The sequence below is a fragment of the Pseudorca crassidens genome, chromosome 19 (assembly GCF_039906515.1).
Source record: "Pseudorca crassidens isolate mPseCra1 chromosome 19, mPseCra1.hap1, whole genome shotgun sequence".
Taxonomy (NCBI): domain Eukaryota; kingdom Metazoa; phylum Chordata; class Mammalia; order Artiodactyla; family Delphinidae; genus Pseudorca; species Pseudorca crassidens.
In genome coordinates, this window is record NC_090314.1 from 51,684,152 (window position 1) to 51,705,565 (window position 21,414).

General features: G+C 51.4%; 1 protein-coding gene across 1 annotated transcript in view; it reads right to left on the reverse strand.

Annotated features, from left to right (window-relative positions):
* TBCD (tubulin folding cofactor D) overlaps positions 1 to 21,414 on the reverse strand; it is a 177,067-nt gene that overhangs the window by 112,544 nt on the left and 43,109 nt on the right. Inside the window, exons 8-13 of the mRNA XM_067716312.1 lie at positions 19,241 to 19,286; positions 17,675 to 17,807; positions 13,159 to 13,295; positions 12,461 to 12,521; positions 11,342 to 11,416; positions 6,629 to 6,723 (exon numbers count right to left, since the gene is read on the reverse strand). Of these exons, the coding sequence (XP_067572413.1) occupies positions 6,629 to 6,723; positions 11,342 to 11,416; positions 12,461 to 12,521; positions 13,159 to 13,295; positions 17,675 to 17,807; positions 19,241 to 19,286 (547 nt within the window). The remainder of the gene's footprint in view (positions 1 to 6,628; positions 6,724 to 11,341; positions 11,417 to 12,460; positions 12,522 to 13,158; positions 13,296 to 17,674; positions 17,808 to 19,240; positions 19,287 to 21,414) is intronic.

Genomic DNA, 21,414 nt, shown 5'->3' on the forward strand with positions numbered 1-21,414 from the left:
CTTTTTTTATATACCAATATGCTTTGACAAAGACCAAAAACAGGGTACCCCTGCTTTCCAGCAAGTCCATACCCTGTGGGAAGCAGAGCCAGGCCTCAGAAGCCTCCAGGATTGGGACCCAAAGCCTCACGCCCTAGAGACAAGCTCTCGCCTTGTGCCTTACACACAAGAACATAAACCTTCCGGGGCCCAAAGATTCTGAGGACACTGTTTTATAGCTCACCCAAAACTGTCCGCCACCATCTTAAGTGACAAGAAGAGGAACCAGAGATGGTAAACAACTGTCCGGTCTCCTGCAACCACACAGGCCGGGAGCCCAGCACTGCCTGCAGATGTTCACGGTGGAGCCATATGTGTGCCTTCAGCCCTGTGGACTCCTCCCGCCTAATGCAATTCCTCCAAAAGGTCACCTGCATGCACACAGCCGCAGAAACCATGCAGGCTCTCTGTAACTATCCTTACAAGCACAATGGGGTCTGAGATCTTTGTAACAAAAAAAAAAAAAGAAACCAGTCTTGGTGGTTTTTCAATGACAGTACCTTTCTCCATTCACATATAACCCGACTTCAGAGCTGGAAGTTTCTAACCTTTACATACAAAAAGCGATAAACCCTCAAAAAGTTAAATACAGAATTACCGTGTAACCCAGCAATTCCACTCCTAGGCATACACCTAAAAGAAATGAAAACAGGGATTCAAACAGATACGTGCACCCAATGTTCATTAGCAGCATTATTCACAATAGTGAAAAAATGGAAATAACCCAAGTATCCACTGACAGATGAACAGATAACTAACAGGTGGTCCATCCACACAAAGGAAAATTATTCAGCCATAAAAAGGAATGAGGTTGTGGCACAAGCTACAACATGAACTTAACCTTGAAATTCTGAGTAAGGGACTTCCCTGTTGGCACAGTGGTTGAGAGTCCGCCTGCCGATGCAGGGGACGTGGGTTCGTGCCCCGGTCTGGGAAGATCGCACATGTCGCGGAGCAGCTGGGCCCGTGAGCCATGGCTGCTGAGCCTGGGCATCCGGAGCCTGTGCTCCGCAACAGGAGAGGCCACAACAGTGAGAGGCCTGCGTACCACAAAAAAAAAAAAAGACTCTGCGCTCCCAATGCAGGGGGCCCGGGCTCAATCCCTGGTCAGGGAACTAAATCCCACATGCATGCTGCAACTAAGAGTTCGCATGCCACAATTAAGGAGCCCACGAGCCACAACTAAGGAGCCCACCTGCCGCAACTAAGACCCAGTGTAACCAAATAAATAAGTAAACAAATAAATAAAAATAAATACAAAAGTTAAAAAAAAAAGAAATTCTGAATGAAATAAGTCAGACACAAAGGACAAATCTTGCATGATTCCACTTATATGAGGTTCTCCAGAGCAGGCAAACTCACAGAGGCAGATAGATTCATGGATATCAGGGCTGAGGGGAGGGGAAGGGGGAATTAGTGTTTAAGGGGGACAGAGTTTCTGTTTGGGAACATGAAAAGTTTTGGAAATAGATGGTGATAGTAATGGTTGTACAACATCGTAAATGTAGCTTATGCCACTGAATCGTACACTTAAACATCATTAACATGGCAGATTTCTATGTCGTATATATTTTAAAATGTTTTTTAAAAATTAATAGTGTAATAGACTAAAGCCATTGACTTAGATACTTAAAATAGGTCAACTGTATGTTAGGTGAACTATATATCCCAATAAAGCTGAAAATAACCTCTAAAAGGATCCTTGAATTCACACTGAAGAAAACGAAAGTACTAACAAGCCCCTTTGCAACAGTCTCACCAGCAGCCCACAGCCATCTACCCCTACCCCTGGTTTAATCTTCGACCAAAACACTCCGCTCCCAAGGGCGGGAGAGGGCTGAGTATGAAATGAAGCACACACACACACTTTCACTCAAGGAGAAAAGCATTTTAATAGAGAAAAACACAACTCCTACTCCACACACTAAGCCACAGACGTCACATTACGGCTGTCACTTTTCTTACAGGCTGGAATGTCCAAACAGCTCAAAACTGCACAAAGGTTAAAAATCAGGGAAGTGCACAATCATCAGGAGAATGGGAAGGTGCCAGGAGGGGTCAGGAGCAGTGAAGAGTGGGAACCCAGGCACAAAGGACCATGGGGAGGGACTGGTCGGGAGACAAGAGAGGTCAGCACTCTGCAAATGAAGGCTGTGGCCACAGCCAGGACTCACCCACCGGCGCCGGCTGACCCCAGGCCCCACAGCCACTCTACCAGGGAGGCGGTGCGGCAGCCACAACTTGCAGCCCCTTCCAGAAAGACAGGAATGCCTCTGAGGCTGACTTTGGCTTGAGGACCACCCCCCCCAGAAGCCCTTCCTTAGACCACACAGCCCACCAGGACACCGCCACCCATACCCCAGCCCCACAGCTCTCGGGGTCAGACAGTGGCTCTGCCACCCTTACCAGCATTTCCCTAATAACTGCACAGTTCATCCTGTCTTGGTATCTTCTCAGAGCACCCAGACTAACGCTAGAATGCTATTCAGAGGCTAGTTTTTGGATGATGTCTCAGAATACAGCCAAGTAGGGAGCGCCACGAATTGGTCCCTCCACCAAACCAACCAGTAAGCTGGCAAAAACAGAGAGAATCAAGTTTTTCAGCACTCTGGAATCTAATCAAAAACCTGCCACAACCAGGGGAGTGCTTAGTGAAGGAGGAGGCTACTAAATTTCAGCATTTAAGAAAACTCTAGGGACCTCCCTGGTGGCACAGTGTTTAACAATCCGCCTGCCAATGCAGGTGACACAAGTTTGATCCCTGGTCCAGGAAGATCCCACATGCCGCAGAGCAACTAAGCCCACGAGCCACAACTACTGAGCCCACGTACCACATCTACGGAAGCCTGCGCGCTCTAGGGCCCGCGTGCCGCAACTACTGAGCCTGTGTGCCGCAATTACCGGAGCGCACACACCTAGAGCCCATGCTCCGCAATGAGAGAAGCCACCACAATGAGAAGCCTGCACACCGCAATAAACAGTAGCCTCCGCCCACCGCAACTAGAGAAAGCCCACGCACAGCAACAAAGACCCAATGCAGCCATAAGAAAAAAAGAAAAAGAAACCTCTGTTAGGTCACTGGCTAAATGCTAAGATAACAGAACAGAGACTTCAGTGACCAAACATAACAGGGAATACAGTCGTTGCAAAAAAAAGGTCTGGAAAAAGTCACTAAATAAAGAGATGACTAACAGTCTTCAACAGCAACAGCAGCAAACTGCTGGCAAGGGAGGAGAACCTGATTTCCAGAGTTATAACATAATAAAATGTCAGAATGTCCAGTTTTCAACCAAAAAATAACAAGGCACATGAAGAAACAGAAAACTATGGTCCATTCACAGGAAGAAAAAGAAATTGACAGAAACCACCCCTGAGGAAGGCTAGACAGTGTCTTACAAGACAAATACCCTAAATCAATTTTCTCAAATAAGCTCCAAGAGCTAAAGGAAACAAGAGAACAATGTCTGTAAAAACACAGAATGTCAATAAAGAGACAGACTATAATAGAGATCACAAAGAAATTCCGGAACTGAAAATAGAGTAACTGAAATGAAAAATTCAGCTGAGGAAGGAGAACAACAGCAGATCTGAGCAGGCAGAAGGAAGGACCAGAGAACCTGAAGACAGGGCAATCCAAACTATCCAGTCTGAGGAGCAGGAGAAAAGAGAGTAAAGAAAAATGAACAGTAAGTGTTAGACCCATCACCTCTGGAGCCTACTCCAGGACAAGACCACTGTCGCCTGCACGATCTCTCCCAGGCAGGAGACAGCACAGCTCCACGACCCACTGGCCACGCAAAAGGTCTGCAGAGAGGCTCAACTCATGCGGAGGGCACCACAGGCAAGAGGCGGCCAGCCACTCAAGTGAAGATCATGGGCCAACTCACCGTATGTGACATCTCAGTTTTTTGGCCACAGCTTGACACTTTTCATCTACAACAACAACAACCACCATGCACTCTCATTCTGGCTGCTTGTGGTTGGTGGACACTGCTGACATCGTGAGATACGACAGACACACACATGCCAGTGGGTCTCAGGCATGAAAAGCAGAGAGAGCGCTTTGGTCTCCTTCAAGTTAAACTGGAGTTGGCACCACACAGGCAGAGACTTCATCTTGACCCACCACACCCTCACATACCCACACACCCTCACACATCTATTTTCACAAATAAATGTGTAAGTCACTTAGGATGGAACAAGAGTAAATAAAAGCACAGTAGTACATCTCTGTGGCCTTGGGGTAGGCAATGACTTGTTAGATATGACACCAGGGGCACAAGCAACAAAAGAGAAGACTGATAACCAGACTTAAAACTTACAACTTCAGTGCATCAAACAATACCATCGGAAAAGTGACAAGACAACCACAGAGGAGAGAAAATATCCACAAATCATACATCTGATAAAAGACATATCTGTAAAGAACTCACAACAATAAAAAGACAAATAATCCAATTTTTTAAATTAGCAAAGGACGTGAATAGACATTTTGCCAATGAACATATCCAAATGGCCAAGAAGCACATGAAAAGATGCTCAACACCATTAGTCAGCAGGGAGATGCGAATCAAAACCACAGTAAGATACCACTTTACACCCACTAGGATGGCTATTTTCAAAAACAAAAAAAAAACAGAGAAAAACAAGTGTTGGAGAGGATGTGTGGAAACTGGAACCCTCATATGCAGCTGGAGGAATGTAAAGTGGTACAACCATTTTGGAAAAGGGTTTGCAGTTCCTCAAAAAGTTCAAGACAGATTTAGCATGTGATCCAGCAATTCCACTCATAGGTCTATACCCAAGAGAACTCAAATCACATGTCCACACAAAAACTTGTATGCAAATGTTCAGGGCAGCATTCTTCATAATCACCAAAGGTGAAAACCCAAATGTCCATCAACGATGACGGGATAAACAATGTGTATCCATACAATGGAATATTATTCAGCCACAAAAAGGAATGAAGCACCACTGCTACGTGGTGCAGTAGGGATGAATGTTAAAAACACTACCCCAGGGCTTCCCTGGTGGCGCAGTGGTTGAGAGTCCGCCTGCCGATGCAGGGGACACGGGTTCGTGTCCCGGTGCAGGAGGATCCCACGTGCTGCGGAGCGGCTGGGCCCGTTGGCCGTGGCCGCTGAGCCTGCGCGACCAGAGCCTGTGCTCCGCAACGGGAGAGGCCACAGTGGTGAGAGGCCCACGTACCGCAAAAAAAAAAACATTACACTAAGTGAAAGAGGTCAGACAAGGAAGACCACTACTGGAGATTCCATTTACATAAAGTGTCCAGAAAAGGCAAAGTTACAGAGACAGAAAAAGATCAGTGGTTGTCTAGGGCTGGTGGTGTTGAGGGAAAATGGGGAATGACTTTTCCTGAGTATAGGGTTTCTTTGAGGGAAAATGAGATTAGATTAAGATGGTGGTTGCACAACTCTGTAAATATACTATAAACCACTGAACTGAACACTTTAAATGGGTGAACTTTATGGTATATAAATCATATCTCAGGGATTTCCCTGGCGGTGCAGTGGGTAAGACTCCGCACTCCCAATGCAGGGGGCCCGGGTTTGATCCCTGGTCAGGGAACTAGACCCCAAATGCGTGCTGCAACTAAGAGTTCGCATGCCACAACTGGGAGCCCACATGCCACAACTAACGAGCCCTGGAGCCGCAACTAACGAGCCCACGGGCTGCAACTAAGACCTAGCGCAACCAAATAAACAAATATTTTTTTAAAAATCGTATCCCAGTAAAGCTGCTACAAGAATAAGCAGAAAGAGCCCATAGAAACCAAGGGTCCTCTGCCCTGCTTGTGCTTCACAACGCCAAGCACACAGCCAGCACCTGCAATACCCCCACAACTCAGCTGCTGAGCTGCACTCTTCTTTGCACAGACGTCCTTGTTCCGTACAGAAGTCGCCCTCGGGGTACATGGCGTCTTTGGTGACACACTCCTGCACAGGGCCCTCTCCATCCTTCACAGGCATCCCTCCCTTCTGTCCACAGAGGCACAGCGGGCGGCTCCCAGGGACACCCACCACAGACAAGCGCCCCCATGCGGCCGGGCCCGAGAGCTGGCACGCACAGGCCTGGAGTTCGGTGGTCTATCTGCACCAGCCGTACTGTGCCCCTGCTCAGGCCCACTGCCGAGCTTCCTCCCCATCCCCTCACTGGCGTGAGCCTTGTTCCCAGAAATCATGATGTCACCCCAGGGGCTAAGCACAGTGGCAGTGCACACATTCTTAATGGGCAATAGCACCCTCACGAAGGTGAAACTGGTTCTGGGGGACAAGACAATCTCAGACATCACAACAGCTCGCGGCCCTCCAAATCCAGACCTACAGTGTACGTGTGCTATTAAACTTTCACAGCAGGGAGAAGAGGCATCAGGAATCAGAAAGGCCAACATAAGAAAGAAAGCTGAGAGCACAGGTCTGGAGGGCTCTCTCCTGCAACACTCATGATGGTCAGGGAGGGCAGAGGCGTGGTATGTGCTGACAGCCGGCCACACTGGGGAGGGGGCCGGATGAAGCACCTCGACACGCATAAATGGTCTTGACCAGACAAAACTGAGCTTCATACTCACCGTCCGGGAGTCGGGAAGGGAGCAACAGGCCTCGTCTGCTCAGTTCCGCCAGCGCCAGACACCCGCCATGCCAGGCGTTGTCTGTCTCCTGGAAACTGAAAGCACAAAGAGCCTGAGACCCAGCACGATGCCCCCCACAGCCCAGAGTGAAAGTCCACCCCCGGGCCAAAAGCCTCACTAAAACCGAGTGAGTTTATAAAATATCAGTCAGTAACGAGATAAAGTACTCCAAATCAGCTGAAGATAACGGCCATGTTCAGGTCTCCGGAGAATGAGTAAAAATCCTGGGTCAGCCTCACACACCCCAGGAAGAGTAGCCCACACACGTGCCCACTGCACCTTCGGGCCAGAGCAGCTAGCTCTCTCAGCCGTTTAAGCAGTTGCGCCGCTCAAGAAACGCTGGGCTTACAACACAGTGACTACACTAAATGAAGGTTAGGAAAATGTTCACAGGAAGGGCAAGGAGACCCCCTTTTCATGGAGCCCCTGCTGGCTTGAATGATGAATATTGAGATTAGGAAGTTAGAATTAAACAGCATATACAGAACTTGTTTTGTACTGTTTGAAACAGACTTTCAATAAACAACTGAAAAGCCAGTCAACTCATAAGCAAAATTTCGTATTTAATAAAAAATTCCTGAAGTGGTTTGGAAGCTCTCATGTTTAAAGGTGCAGCTCTGGCATAATAACTAGCGAGAATAACCCTTTCTTACATCAACAACTGCTTCTTACATCAATAACTGTTCTGAGAGTTTCCACGCCTGGCTGCCAAAATAAACATGGAAATATACTTCACCCAAAAAACCAGAGAAATTACAGGACTCTTTCCAATTCTGAATAAATTAATTTGATGGCAAAGAAATGTTTAGGAAAACCAAATAAATTGCATCACTGGCTGGCAACAAACGCACGAATATTCAGATAGGATAGAAGTTAGGCTTATCTTTTCACTCAAAATACACTTAGCAGTGTCTCCCACGTGCCAGGCCCTGCTCTGGGCTCTGCGGAGACACGCTGACCAAGACAGACACAAAAGCTGCCCTGGACCTCGCCAGCAACCAGTGACTCAATTCCAATTATAACTTTCTTAAGTTCCAGATGTTTATCAAATGTCTGTCCCAAAGACTATATGACCGTTGCCACAATTTAATATTGCACTTTGTGTACTTCAGGATTTCAGTTGGAGAGAAGTGCTTTCTGCTTTCCATAAAAGATTTAATAACATTTGGAAGAACCTGATAAAAGGTCAGCAGTACGATGACTCACTTATCACTAAAACAATCGCCAGTCACGCCATCGTTCCTCAACTAAACGTGTGTGCGCTGCAGCTTGTCAACAGCTGTGGACAGTGCAGGACCTTGCGTCAGGCTGTAAAATGCCTGTGGCCCAAGGCGGCCGAGGAGGACCACGGTGTGCTGCCTGCACTGCTGCCTCTGCTCTGCCCACTCCAGGAGGACGTGGACCCTCTCCAAGGCCAACCTGCACAGCGGGGATGGACGCAGACACTAGGACGCAGAGTACTGAGTACCGCCAGAGTGCCCAGTGCCTGAGGGCAAGCTCCTGTCCCAGAGCCAAGCCCCAGACGACCGTGGGAGGGCCCGGGGTCTCAGAGGAGTGGAGACAACAGCAAACAGAAGGGCCGAGACAGCAGGCTCAGGAGAGAGGGGCCAAGATGGGCTCAGGGCCACTGGCCTCCCATCGGCAAGGGCACCCAATGAGGACCATCTGGAAGAGCAGAGTGGGGCGGCGTGGAGGGCGTGGGATGAGCGAAGAAGACGTTCTTATCCTTCCACCCACCTCATACCCACTGTCCCTAGAAGGACACGGAGAAAGGGGGACGGTGCGTGCAGGGTGCAGAGCAGAGGAGGACACCCCATCACTTTCATCTCCTTCTGAACTTTTAACTGCAAACAGCACTAGAACTCAAGGAAAAGCCTGGGAAGGAGCCGTGAAGAGCATTTCCTGCTGAGAGGGGGCTGCTCCCGCGGCCACAGCAGCACCACCATGGCACACCCAGGACCCAGGCAGCAGGGCTGAGGCCCGTCTGCTGACTGGAGAAACCCGCGGGCTCAGTGCAGATGCCAGACACAGAGGACCCGGCAAGGCCTCCCGGGGCAGGCTGCTTGCACCCACCCTGGACTGGTGGGTCTGGGCACCATCTCTGGGATCCTGTCCTGAGGCCATCGAGGGGCTAACGCGTGGTTTTCTAAGTGGTGGGAGGGGTAGGGGAGTGCAGGTACTGAAGGGCACCTGCACATTCTGGGGCGGGACCTGGGAGGGGAGCACAGGGCCTGAGGAGGTCCTCTGGGGCTCAGTGGGAGGCCCCAGCCACATAATCTGGCCCAGAAACAGGGCAGGGAGCAAGGTAACAGTCCCAGGAGTCGGGTGTTCTTACATGTAAAGGAATGAATGTCCTATTTCTGACCCACTGCAGAAATGGCTGGCAGCTCACCACATACCCCAGGAGGACATAGAAGGAGGAAGGAGACCAGAGCGGCCTCTGTGCTGGGTCGCCAGCCGGCCCGGCCACCCTGCCAACCTCACACCCCAGCCCAGCTGGTACCTGCTTCTCCCGGCTGCGCTGACTCCTTTCTATGGCCTGTTCTGCAATCAGGAGTTTCACACCCACTGTGTGAGGTCCTGTCCAGGGAAAGACTGCCTCCCCGAGGGCCCACTCAGGCCCCTTCACTCAATGTTGCATTGGGCTTCTGGCCTTGGGAATCTGGAGCAGTGAGACCATTTCTACCCTCCACAACCCAGACACAAAGATCAGAGGAATTCATTAAAACGACAAAATAAAGGCAAAGCAGCATTTGGAGATTAACTAGGACGAGTGAAACTGGACTAAGGTTGCAGGCCGAGAGCAAGGAACATACATCTGACCAGAGAAGCATGTTTTGGGAGACAAGATGCTAGCATTCAGGGGAGACACGTTGGGGTGAAGGGCTCACAGCCCTTGAGGCAGAGGCACAGCGGCTAGAGAAGTAACAGGGTTTGAGAGCCGGACGGGAGGGGACCCAGGAGCGCATGGGAGGGGAGACTGCAGAAGGAGCAGCAGAAGGAAGGGCTGGACAAAGATGGCTTCAAATGGCCAGAGTGCTGTGCAGAAACACTCTAAGGAAGGAAAGAGGAAAGCGAAGCGCTTGAGGCAGACAGCCACCCCAGGGGAAGGGGCTGGGAGGAAAGGCCGGAGGCCCTGGCTCCTCCATCCTCCCAAACCCCCCGCGCCCCTGGCTGCCCTGAACCCACACCTCTTCACCCAGGACCAGTGGGGTGCCCGTGTCATCTCGTGCCCATCAGCAAGCCCCCGAAAAAGAACTCCAGGAAGACACTCTACAACAAGCCAGCAGAGTCATCGTGCAGACCCACGGTTCTACAGAGTCCCGCGAAGCAGCACGTGTCTCCTGCCACAAGAAGACACAGTGGCCACACATGCAACATTACTCTGAAACAGTAGTGTGAAACTGTTTCCTGCAGTCCTTAAACCTCACCAATCAGGCTCGGGGCCCAGGGCAGGAGAAGCCCGCGCCCCTGGGACCCCGTGGGCCAGCTTGGTGACCGAGGCCTGAGTGCCCATGAACACCAATAGCACAGCTCTCACACGCATGGGGGCACCAAGAAGAGAAGCAACCGGCTGACAAGGGTGGGACCACAAATGGGGGCCGAACACAACACCCATTCTCAAATCACCTGCTTCTGAAAGCAAGGGGCAAGCAGAGCAAGAGTCCTCGTGAGCAGCTGCACTAACGCGGCCCCCCCAGCCCACCTGAACTGCACTAACGCGGCCCCCCCCAGCCCACCTGCGCTGCACTAACGCAGCCCCCCCCAGCCCACCTGCACTGCACTAACGCGCCCCCCCCCCAGCCCACCTGCGCTGCACTAACGCGGCCCCCCTCAGCCCACCTGCGCTGCTCGGGGCTCTGCCCTTTGCCCCTCGCCTGCAGGCCCCAGGCTCAAACTCCCACACCTGCCACCTGCACCTCCCGGCCCACACCTGCACCTCGGGCAGGCCGCGGGTCCCCAGGATCCCCTGAGAGGTGAGGACGGATGCAGCACAACCACTGGCACATGTGGCTATGAGATTTAAATCTGATGAAATTAAATAAAATTTGGAATTCAGACCTCAGTCACACTAGCCTCTTTTAAGATCTCAACAGCCCCAGATCTAGAACAGGCCGTCATCACAGAAAACTCTCTCGGACAGAGCAGCCCTGGTTTCATTCCAATGAAAACAGGTTTCCTTGAAGGATACGTTTCTATGTGTGGACACGCGCAAAACTGACCTCCTTAAGGTTTTTAAATGTAACGGAGCCTCAGCTGACAAAAGAAATATATCAGGGTGGGATGAATTGGGAGATTAGGATTAACATATATACTAATATGTATAAAATAGACAACTAATGTATAGCACAAGGAGCTCCACTTCACTGTACAGTAGAAACTAACACAACATTGTAAAACAACTATACCCCAATTTTTTTTAAAAAAAGATGTATTAGGGGCACACGCGTGCGCGCGCACACACACACACACACACACACGAAATATATCAGAAATAACTAGAGTCCTCAAATTTAACTTCAAAAGGAAAAGAAATGGCTTCAGAGAATCTGATAACTAGCTCAACTGAAAGAAAACGTAGGAGGAAGTAAGGAAAGAAAAGCCACTGCTCTTACCCAGAAACACATCTACCCCTCTGATCTCCCCACATACCTGAAACAGTCCAGCACAGACCCGGCCACATCATCCGCCAGCTCTTTGGGAAGTCTTCCAGCCAACCTACCGATTCTGAAAAGCAGAAGCAACGTCGTCAGCATCAGCAGCCCGTCGAGGGCACACGCTACACTAGGAACGTCCCGAGTAACTGTCCTTCTCTCCAGAGGATGGCAAAGAGGCTGATTCTGCTCCATAAAAGCCACCTGCCCCATCAGGGAGCCCATCACACTGACATACAGAGACAGGACAGGCATCTGGGGGACCAAGGCAAAGGGAGCCCACAGGGCAGGTGCACTTCTCAGACAGTCAACGGCTCCCAGCTCAGGCCACCAAGGTCCATCCCCTGCTGCATGCCAACCGGGCCAGCTTCCATCAAGTCACTGCCCAGGCTGGGTCCCGGCCAGCGGCGCCCCAGAAAGGCCCACCCTCCCAGCCCATCGTACTCCAAGCAGACAAGACTTTGGGCTCCGAGGTTGGCCAAAAGCCCCCGTGTGAGCCTCCTCTCCCCGGCATTCGCTATGTGAGTGGATTGGCAAGGACACCCGTAACCTCTGTGGGGAGGGCCCACGGGCACCTTCACCCATTTTCCTTTTCTCCACAACATCTCCTTTGTACTCTGTCCCCTAACCCGCCCTGGCCCCACTGCGTGTGCTGGGGCACCTGTGTTGGCTGTTCCCTCAGGCATAGCAGAGGGGGATGCCAGCCCCTCCTGGGGGCTCTGGAATCAAGTGAGGCCGTGCAGCATCTGCTCTCTACATGGGGGGCCGCCCCTGGCTGTGGAGGCAGGAGGTGGGGGTCGTGGCAGTGAGGACGTGAGGAGCAAGGAAAGGAACACCTGAAGGTAAAAAAGGCAAACGTGCTCATTCCAGCCAGAAGGGCAAGAACATGAAGAAGCCACTGACCAACCTCAGTGATTTTCTTGAAAATTAGAACAAAAAGCAGTAAATGTAAATTAGGAAAAAATCATTCTACCTTTTAAAACTCTGGGAGCTGTTTGCAGCCCTCCAATTCCACAGGAAGTACTGAATGATTAAGGAGACTCAGTAGACCTGCAGGCATCTGGGGCATAAGCTGTGAGCCCCCAGCCCAGCCCCCCGACCAAGTGCAGTCACCTACCCTTTGGCCGCAGACCACCGCACAATCGTGTCCTTGTCCTTCAGCCCAACCAGCAGCTGCTCTGGAAGAACACAGGAAGGCCGGTCTGTGAGCCCCACGGAACCACCCAGAGTTTTAGATGAGCTCTCAGTTCCCAGCTTTAAGGTAACCCACCCTGCACACCACTCAAAACAGTACCATAAAGGCAATTACATGAAGAATCTCAATTCTAATCACAATAAAAGGACATTTCCTTCTGTATGTCTTTAAGTCATCACTTAAGGGCAATTTCTGTCTTAGCTCCTAACAGTCACTGGGCAGAGAGCACCAGCGAGGAAGGCCAGAGGCCGATGAGGGAGGCTTCCCAGAGAAACCAGCTTCTGCCAGAGGCTGCAGAGAGCAGCTCTCCTAGGGACAGGGTCTGAGAAATGCTCAGCCTCTAGGAAAGGCCACACAGAGGGCTCCCAAGCAGTACAGGCCTTGCAAGCCGGTCAGTGGAAGCCCTGGTGGAGGGCACATGGCAGCACAGGAAGCCTGATGCAGAGGCAGGACGGAGCCTGTGGAGGTGCACAGGTGCACTGCGACCAGGGCGGTCTAGGGCCGCAACGGGGGGCGGGGAGACAGCAGATGCACACAGCCCCAGGCTCACCTCCCACCCTGCAAAGACCAGAGGTGGGGCCAGGTCCCCTGCAGGTCGAGATGAGGTGGCCCCCACTCACCTATCACGCTCTCCACCTCCTCGGGGACGTCGTCCTCTCCGTCGCTGTCAGGGGTCTCGGTCTGTATCCCTGGATCTCTAGGACTCTGGACACTCAGCTGCAGGCCCGCAACCAAGGAGCGGCAGCCACGCTGGTACCTGCAAGAAGCAAACAAACACACCTCAGACCTGCTGCGACAACTTGGAGCTAGAATATCCTGATGACTGAACTCAACAATTCAGTGTCACTGTGAAAATTCCATGTGCTTTACAGGTACAGGATGGACAAGAAGGAAACTGAGCAGTAACTGTCACCAGCATGGATTGTCAAGGAAGATGACAACCTCATCTGAGCCACAGAACATAGATTCACCTTCTAGATGACTCAGAAACCCTCACGTGTCGGAAAGCTTTCTTAGCAGAAAGGCAGGTGACAAAGCGTGACAACAAGAATGCACCCAACAGGGCTTCCCTGGTAGCACAGTGCTTAAGAACCCGCCTGCCAATGCAGGGGACACGGGTTCGAGCCCTGGTCCAGGAAGATCCCACATGCCGCGGAGCAACTAAGCCCATGAGCCACAACTACTGAGCCTGTGCTCTAGAGCCCATAAGCCACAAGTACTGGAGCCTGCGCTCTAGAGCCCGTGAGCTACAACTACTAAAGCCTGTGTACCTAGAGCCTGTACTCCACAACAAGAGAAGCCACTGCAACGAGAAGCCCGCACACCGCAACGAAGAGCAGCCCCTGCTCGCCACAACTAGAGAAAGCTGGTGCGCAGCAACGAAGACCCAACGCAGCCAAAAATAAATAAATAAAAATAAATTTAAAATTTTTTTAATTATTTTTTTAAAAAAAGAATGCACCCAACAGAAATGGCAGGGAGGGCACGTTTGAACCCACTGGCCTTGGCCTTATTTCCACAGGCTCTGCCTCCAGGTCCCACCTGAGCAGAGCCCCACCCCCTGTCTCCGGGCCAGATGCCTGCCTTCCACACCAGGGGCCACAGCTGGTCCATGCCAGCTCCCACAGATCCTGCCTCCTGAATGGCTCTCACCACTTCCTGCCGCCCACACCCGCCTCCCCACCTGCTGAGGCCACCAGCATCATCTCCTGCAGCGCCATGAAGGGGCCAGCAGCACATGCCAGCTCAGCTGTCTGACTGCACAGCCCCTGAACCTCTGCCTGCCTCAGTTTCCCATCTGTAAAATGAGGCCCCACCCAGAGGGCTGTAACGAGGCCAGGTGGGAGGATGTGCACAAAGCACTCAGACCAGGCCCTGTGCAGAGAAAGGCCCAGGAACGCCTCCCCTCCTAGAAGCAGGACAGGCACGCTTGGGCCTGACTCTGGGGCAGCCCCATCTCAGGACAGGGCCTGGGGCATAAAAGGTGACCGGTCGAGTTACAGCATGATTACTGGGGGCCACAGCCTAAGGCCAAGTCCAGTTCCAGATAACTGGGGCTTCAGAGACAGAGCCAACTCAGACACTGTTTAGCTGTGGCCTTGAGGCCTCAGATTCCGTGAAACAAGGATGGTGTGGGCAGTTCCCAAGATGGAGGTTCAATCAACTGCCAATGGCCAGTGACTTAATCAACCATGACTATGCAATGAGGCCTCCAATAAAACCCAAAAGGAAGACTCCCCTGGAAGTCCAGTGGTTAAGACTCCGAGCTTCCACTGCAGGGGGCGCAAGTTTGACCCTTAGTCTGGGAACTAAAATCCCGCTTGCCACATGGCCGGACCAAAAAAAAAGGAGTGGGTTAGGACAGCTTCCAGGTTGGTGAACACAGGGAGAAGCAGGAAGGGTGGGGAACTCAGAGGGCATGGAAGCCTTGTGCCCTCTCCCCAGGCCCTGCCCTCTGCATCTCTTCCACCTAGCCGTTCCTGAGTTATAGCCTTGTATAATAAACCAGTAATCTCAAATAAAATATTTCTCTGAGTTCTATGAGCCGCTCTAGCAAATTATCAAACCCTCCAACCTGTAGCCAGACTGTCAGAAACACAGGTGACAACCTCGACTTGCAATTGGGGTTGGCAGAGGGAGGAGAGGTGTTGAGGCGGGGGGAGACAGTCTAGTGGGCTGAGCCCTTAACCTGTAGGATCTGGTGCTGTCTCCACAAAGACAGAGTCAAAACTGAGTTACACAGTAGGACACCCAGCTGGTGTCCGACAACTGCCTGGTGTTGGTCTGGAAAAGAACACACATCAGAGTTGTTGTCAGAATCAGAGCAGCAACAGGTAAATGAACCAAGGAGAACGTCACCAGGCACCACAGGATTGTGGTCAAGATCATAAAGCTCCCGGCAAGAAGCAGGCACTGGGCAACGACTGTCGACACTGTTACTGTCCTCCAGTGAAGACACACGAGGACTCTACCTCACAGAAAAAGTTCTCGATATCGTCCAGCAACCAGGGACCAGACAGGCTGCCACTGGACTTTCCCTCCTGACTTAACCACAAATCTAGACAAAGTGTATATACCAACCGCTGGCAGGCACAAGATGACAACCAAGGCATGGCTACAATCCCTCAGAGCAGGGAAGCCCCCAGGTGCACCCAACTTCCCCTCTGCTTCCTCCCAAAGGCACTTTCTAAACCACGGCACAGGAAAGTACAGCCCGAGCATAGCCGCCGTCCTGCTGGGCAGAAAAAAGAAATCTTGACTAGTGAGATGGCTACTAAGTGGGGATTGACGCTGAAGGAAGGGGAGCTGAAACAGCATCCCAAATTCTCCCTGGATCCTCAGGCAGCTGTGAGGCGTGTGAGACCCAGATGCGCCATCAGAGAGCAGCTGGGAGGCCAAGAGAGCCAAACAGAGTCCAGAGGGCAAGTAACGCTGGGCAGTCACTGAAGTGTGGGTCCAGCAGGAAGGACTGAAAGGCCACGCATGAGACATGAGCGGCTGCTGCAGGAGCAAGGGCCACACCCCAGCAGGGGGAACTGAGAAGGCCTGCGCCCCAGACAGCAGGAGGGGCAGTGCGGCCAGTTACCTGCCTGTCCCTAAGGGGAAGGCAACCAAAAAGGGAATGAATCTAAAAGATAAAAAGGGGCTTCCCTGGTGGCGCAGTGGTTGAGAGTCCGCCTGCCGATGCAGGGGACACGGGTTCGTGCCCCGATCCCGGAAGATCCCACATGCCGCGGAGCGGCTAGGCCCGTGAGCCATGGCCACTGAGCCTGTGCGTCTGGAGCCTGTGCTCCGCAACGGGGGAGGCCACAACACTGAGAGGCCCGCGTACCGCAAAAAAAAAAGAAAAAGAAAAAAAGTAAAATGAAAATGTATCCGAGGGGATAAAATGAAAAAAAGACGGAAGAGAGAGAAAACAAAGAGCAAGACGGAGACTGAACCCACCACATTAATGATCACACTCAGTGTACAGAGAGATACAGACTGAACAAAGTAACTGGGGTGCTAAATTACTCTCCTTCCCACATAAATGCTTGGAGTACTTGTGATAGTTCATTTTAACGTGTCCAGTTGACCGGGTCACAGTGCCGAGATATTTGCTCAAACATTATTCTGGTTGTGTCTGTGACCGTGATTGTGGGTGAAATTAACATTTAAGCTGTGGGCTTAGTAAAGCAGGTTGCTCTCCCCAGTGTGGTGGGCCTTGCCCAATCCACTGAAGGCCTGAGGATCACAGATAGGCTCCCTCTCCCCCAGTGAGAGGGATACTTCCTGCCTTCAGACTCAAGTTGAAACATTAGCTCCTCCTGGCCTCCAAGCCTGCCAGATGTGGGGACTTGCCAGCTCCACAAGCATAAGCCAATTCCTTATGATAAGTCTCTTTACACGCACACACCAATTGGTTCTGTTTCTCAGGGGAGCCCTAATACAGCACAGAATGTTAATTTTCCACAGCATCTGCAAAGTAACCACTAACATTTAGTCTCATAAACAACTTACAGAACAAGCTGTATACAGAACACCTAAAAGGTATTTCAGTAAAACATCACTAAAACATAACACACTTCTCTGGAATTTCCTATAATTGGAGACAAACTTAATCAAATAATTCCTCCCAAACCACACAAATGAATACGTGAAATAAAACTGAAGACTGCTAAAATGCAGTACCACCCCCAGCACAGCAAACAGTCTGTTTCCGGGGGAGCCACTACTTCAAAAGAACCCTTAAGACATCGTTTCCATCCACAGGCAGAGACAGCCTTCCTTTCTGAGTAAACCTCGAGGAAGGAGCCCATGACCCAGACTGAGGTGACCAGAATGGAGCCTTCCCTACGGTGCGACCCGCCAGTGAGGCTGCCCTACACTTGAATGACAAGCACTCTCAGTGAGTGCGAAACAAGCCTTCCTTGTCATCAGTTCCACTTCAAGATTCTACCTGGAAGATGTGGGGTCAGAAAATAACCGAAAGAAAAGGTGTTCCTTTCAAAATCAGAAACACTGCTGAGACTGGGGAAAAAATGAAAGCAGGAGGACACGTCAATCAGCCCGCTGTGTCCAGCCACCTGAAACACCTAGCCCCGCGCCAGCCTCCCGACACACCCTGGTCGCGTGGTTACCACTCAGTCCACTCACCTCCACTTGGCCACCTGGGGCTTCAGGAAGGTCAGGCCCAGCCGCTGCACAAGCTTCACCCCAAGCTTCCGGAGCAGGGTCTGGTTGCTGTCGGGGAGCCTGCAGTTGTCCAGGCACTGGAGAACGGTGGCAGCTGTGAACACAGCACATCTCGCTCAGTTTGGTGGGAAGGTTTTGTGTCATCTCCCAAACCCACCAACCCCACCTGACACGCACGACACCAAAACCAGACACTTCCACAGGCCCCCCCGACCCCAGTCATTGTGAAGGCCTACATCTACGCTGGACCCCTTGAGCTCTGCTTCATAAAGACCCTTTCACCCCATGTCATTTACTAAGTGCAGCTGGAGTCGGACCTGCCCAACCCTCTCACTGTGAACCATGGATCTGGAGATGGAACGCAGAGGAACCCAGGGAGGGAACAGTGTCCTGGACAGAGACAGCGGGCACGTGCCTGGAGGGTGGAGCACATGCAGGCCATGAGGACCATGCAGACAGGCTTAAGCATGAGGCTGCAAGAACAGAGAGGGGTCTCTACAAGCAGGGAAACTGTGTGATCGGGCCCCCTTGCAGTCAAGGCTATTTGGGGCAATGAGGTGGGCATCGGGGGAAGCGGAGACCAGGAGAGCACGCAGGACCATGTTTCGTGTGAGACAAGGAGGGGGCGTTCAAGACAAGTTGAAATGGCATCTGGGTAACTTCCCAAAAGACCCAAACGGCGCACAGTGACCAGCGTAGGTATAACTGACAGTAACTCAAGATGGACCTGGGATCTGTGTGTGCGAGTCCATCAAGGACAACGTGTGACGATGCTGAATGGCGACTGCTCATGTTCTGTGTGACAATGACATCAAGGTTATGTTTCCAAAAAGAGTCAACAGATGCCAGTGGAATGATAGGGTGTCTAGGTGGTGGGTGAGGGGGAGCATGGATGAAACAGGAGTGCCCATGAATTAAAAACCTGAAGCTTGTGATAGAAATATGAGAGGTCACTATACCAATCAGTCTTCCTGTATGTGTATGAAATGTTCCATGATGAAAACTTCAAGAAATAGACTCTACTACCTAAATCTGATTCATACATCTTCTAAAACATGGACTAAGAAATTTCTCTTGTTCCAGGGAGTAAGCCTTCCTGCAGCGAAAATCACTATACTGATTTTCATAAGTTGAGGTTCAATCTAAAATTAAGAGAATGAGGCAAAAAGGGCAAATGATGTAGCCATGGTGCTGGGAAGAATGCAGTTGGGCCCCCAGGAAGCGAGCCAGAAACCTCAGGGCTTCATCTACATCCCAAGGCCCCCAGGATCAAGACCAGACAGTCAGGGCATCAGGAACCCAGACCTCCTCCCTAAGAGGCCTGAGACCTAACAGTCAGATTATTAACACATACGTACATACACACACACACACAAAGAAGACCGAGAAAAAAGACCTATGATAGTATCCAAATATAGCAAGTCACAGATTTTTGTGCCTGTGAATAAACTGTTAAAGAGACACATTTGATCATAATTCAGGCAAACTCATGTCACAAACACACCCTCACTTACAAATAAACCTTACCGTAGGGTAAACAGTCTTCACGTTTTCCATGCTTAAATATTTGTGCCTTAAAAAAAGGAAAAAAAATTCTGTTAGAATTTGCAAATACATTTACAAATTTAAAACATCAATTATCAAAACAATTCATCACATCTTCCAGGATTTTTATTCTAGACACTCGCCAGGAAATAACAAGAGAAGAGTTTCTGTACATGACAAAGAAAGGAATTACAAGAGACTAGAGAGGAAATCTTCCAAAGGGGCAACGTAAACCAGACATGCAGCGGTGAGGCCCTGCTCACTGACACACGCCCGCGTTGAAGTTAAGGGTGCTGGCCTGTAAGGAGAGTAAGGAATCGTACCGGGTTTCCATGACTAGCGTGTACCTGAAGGTACCAAAGGATAAGAGTTACAGGTCGAATTATCCGACACAAAGGTAAGGCACCCACGTACTCATCCTCGTTCTGAGCCAGCAAAGGAGAAAGGGCCCCTCCTGCTTCTCACACACGTGGGGCCGGCAGGCTGTCAAAACCTCAAATACCCGGAGTCCTCAACCTGAAATTTTACCCTCCACTTTCAACTCTGCAAGACTTGGGTATCCAAGCCCTTAAACGAAGAACCCTAAAGCTAAGCAACTCTAAGAAAACAGCTAAAGAACTTCTTCTCCTTCAAGAATTACTATTTGGGGCTTCCCTGGTGGCGCAGCGGTTGGGAGTCCGCCTGCCGATGCAGGGGACACGGGTTTGTGCCCCGGTCCGGGAAGATCCCACATGCCGCGGAGCGGCTGGGCCCGTGAGCCATGGCCGCTGAGCCTGCGCGTCCGGAGCCTGTGCTCCACAACGGGAGAGGCCACAACAGTGAGAGGCCCGCGTACCGCCAAAAAAAAAAAAAAATTACTATTTAACTGGCAAGGTGAGACCACTTCTGTCTTAGACCATCTGAAGGTACGTGGGCCCAATCGCACTGGACCCCGTCCCCCGACACCAGGTCCTGCTGGTGAGGGAGCTGCTCAGCCAAGGTGAAGAGAGTGAACACCATCCCAGACACTTAGTCAGTGGTGTTTCACATGGAGACCAACCACTCCGGGGCCCTGGACACTCTGAGGCAGGCTCACAGGAGAACAAGACACAGGGCTCAGACCCACAGGCCCAGGACATCCCAACACTCAAAGCACCATGGAACCTCCCAGCCAGTGGCCCATGGCTCCACCGCCTCTCCCAGCACACGTGATAAGTGCCTCACCTCACCAGCCCTGCTCTGGCCCTCTGCTGCAAAAGCCCCTTGGCAGAAATCATGCTCTCCTTCGTGCTTTGTGCCCTTCCTCTCCCCGCAACAACTCAACCCCAAAACCATGAGCCAGCCATCAGATTAGGAAGTTCAGGACATTTCATTCCCCCACAACTTTCCATGACCCACACTACAAGTGGAGAAGGACCCCCGGACGTTCACGGGCCACATCTGAAATATCCCCATTTCATGACTGGTAAACCACTCCCAAAACACTTGAAATGTTTGTCTTTACAATCTGGGTTTATGAGGAGGGGGAAAGTCACCTGCATCCCCTAGCTTCTTCCTGGTGAACTTTTTTTTTTTTTTTTTAACTTATTTTATTTTTGTCTGCACTGGGTCTTCGTTGCTGTGCGCGGGCTTTCTCTGGTTGCGGCGAGTGGGGGCTACTCTTCGTTGTGGTGTGCAGGCTTCTCGTTGTGGTGGCTTCTCTTGTTGTGGAGCACGGGCTCTAAGCGTGCAGGTTCAGTTGTTGTGGCACGTGGGCTCAGTAGTTGTGGCTCAGGGGCTCTAGAGCGCAGCCTCAGTAGTTGTGGCACACGGGCTTAGCTGCTCTGCGGCATGTGGGATCTTCCCGGACCAGAGATCGAACCCATGTCCCCTGCATTGGCAGGCGGATTCTTAACCACTGTGCCACCAAGGAAGCCCCCTGGTGAACTTTTAAAGGAGTCAGGGAGGTGGCTTGGTGGAAAGGAAGGAGGAAACCATCCTGCAGCCAGATGAGTCTGAGCAGGACGTGTGAGCCCCAGGGTGAGCCACCCACAGCCCTGGGCACAACGCCCGCCACCCTCCTCCTGCAGCAGAGGCCACGAGAGCAACCCCATCTACTACGCTGGCCATCAGCCTCCTGCCCCGACTGCCACAACAGGACCAGTGGACTGGCTCAGAAGGACAGACACCCAAGCTGG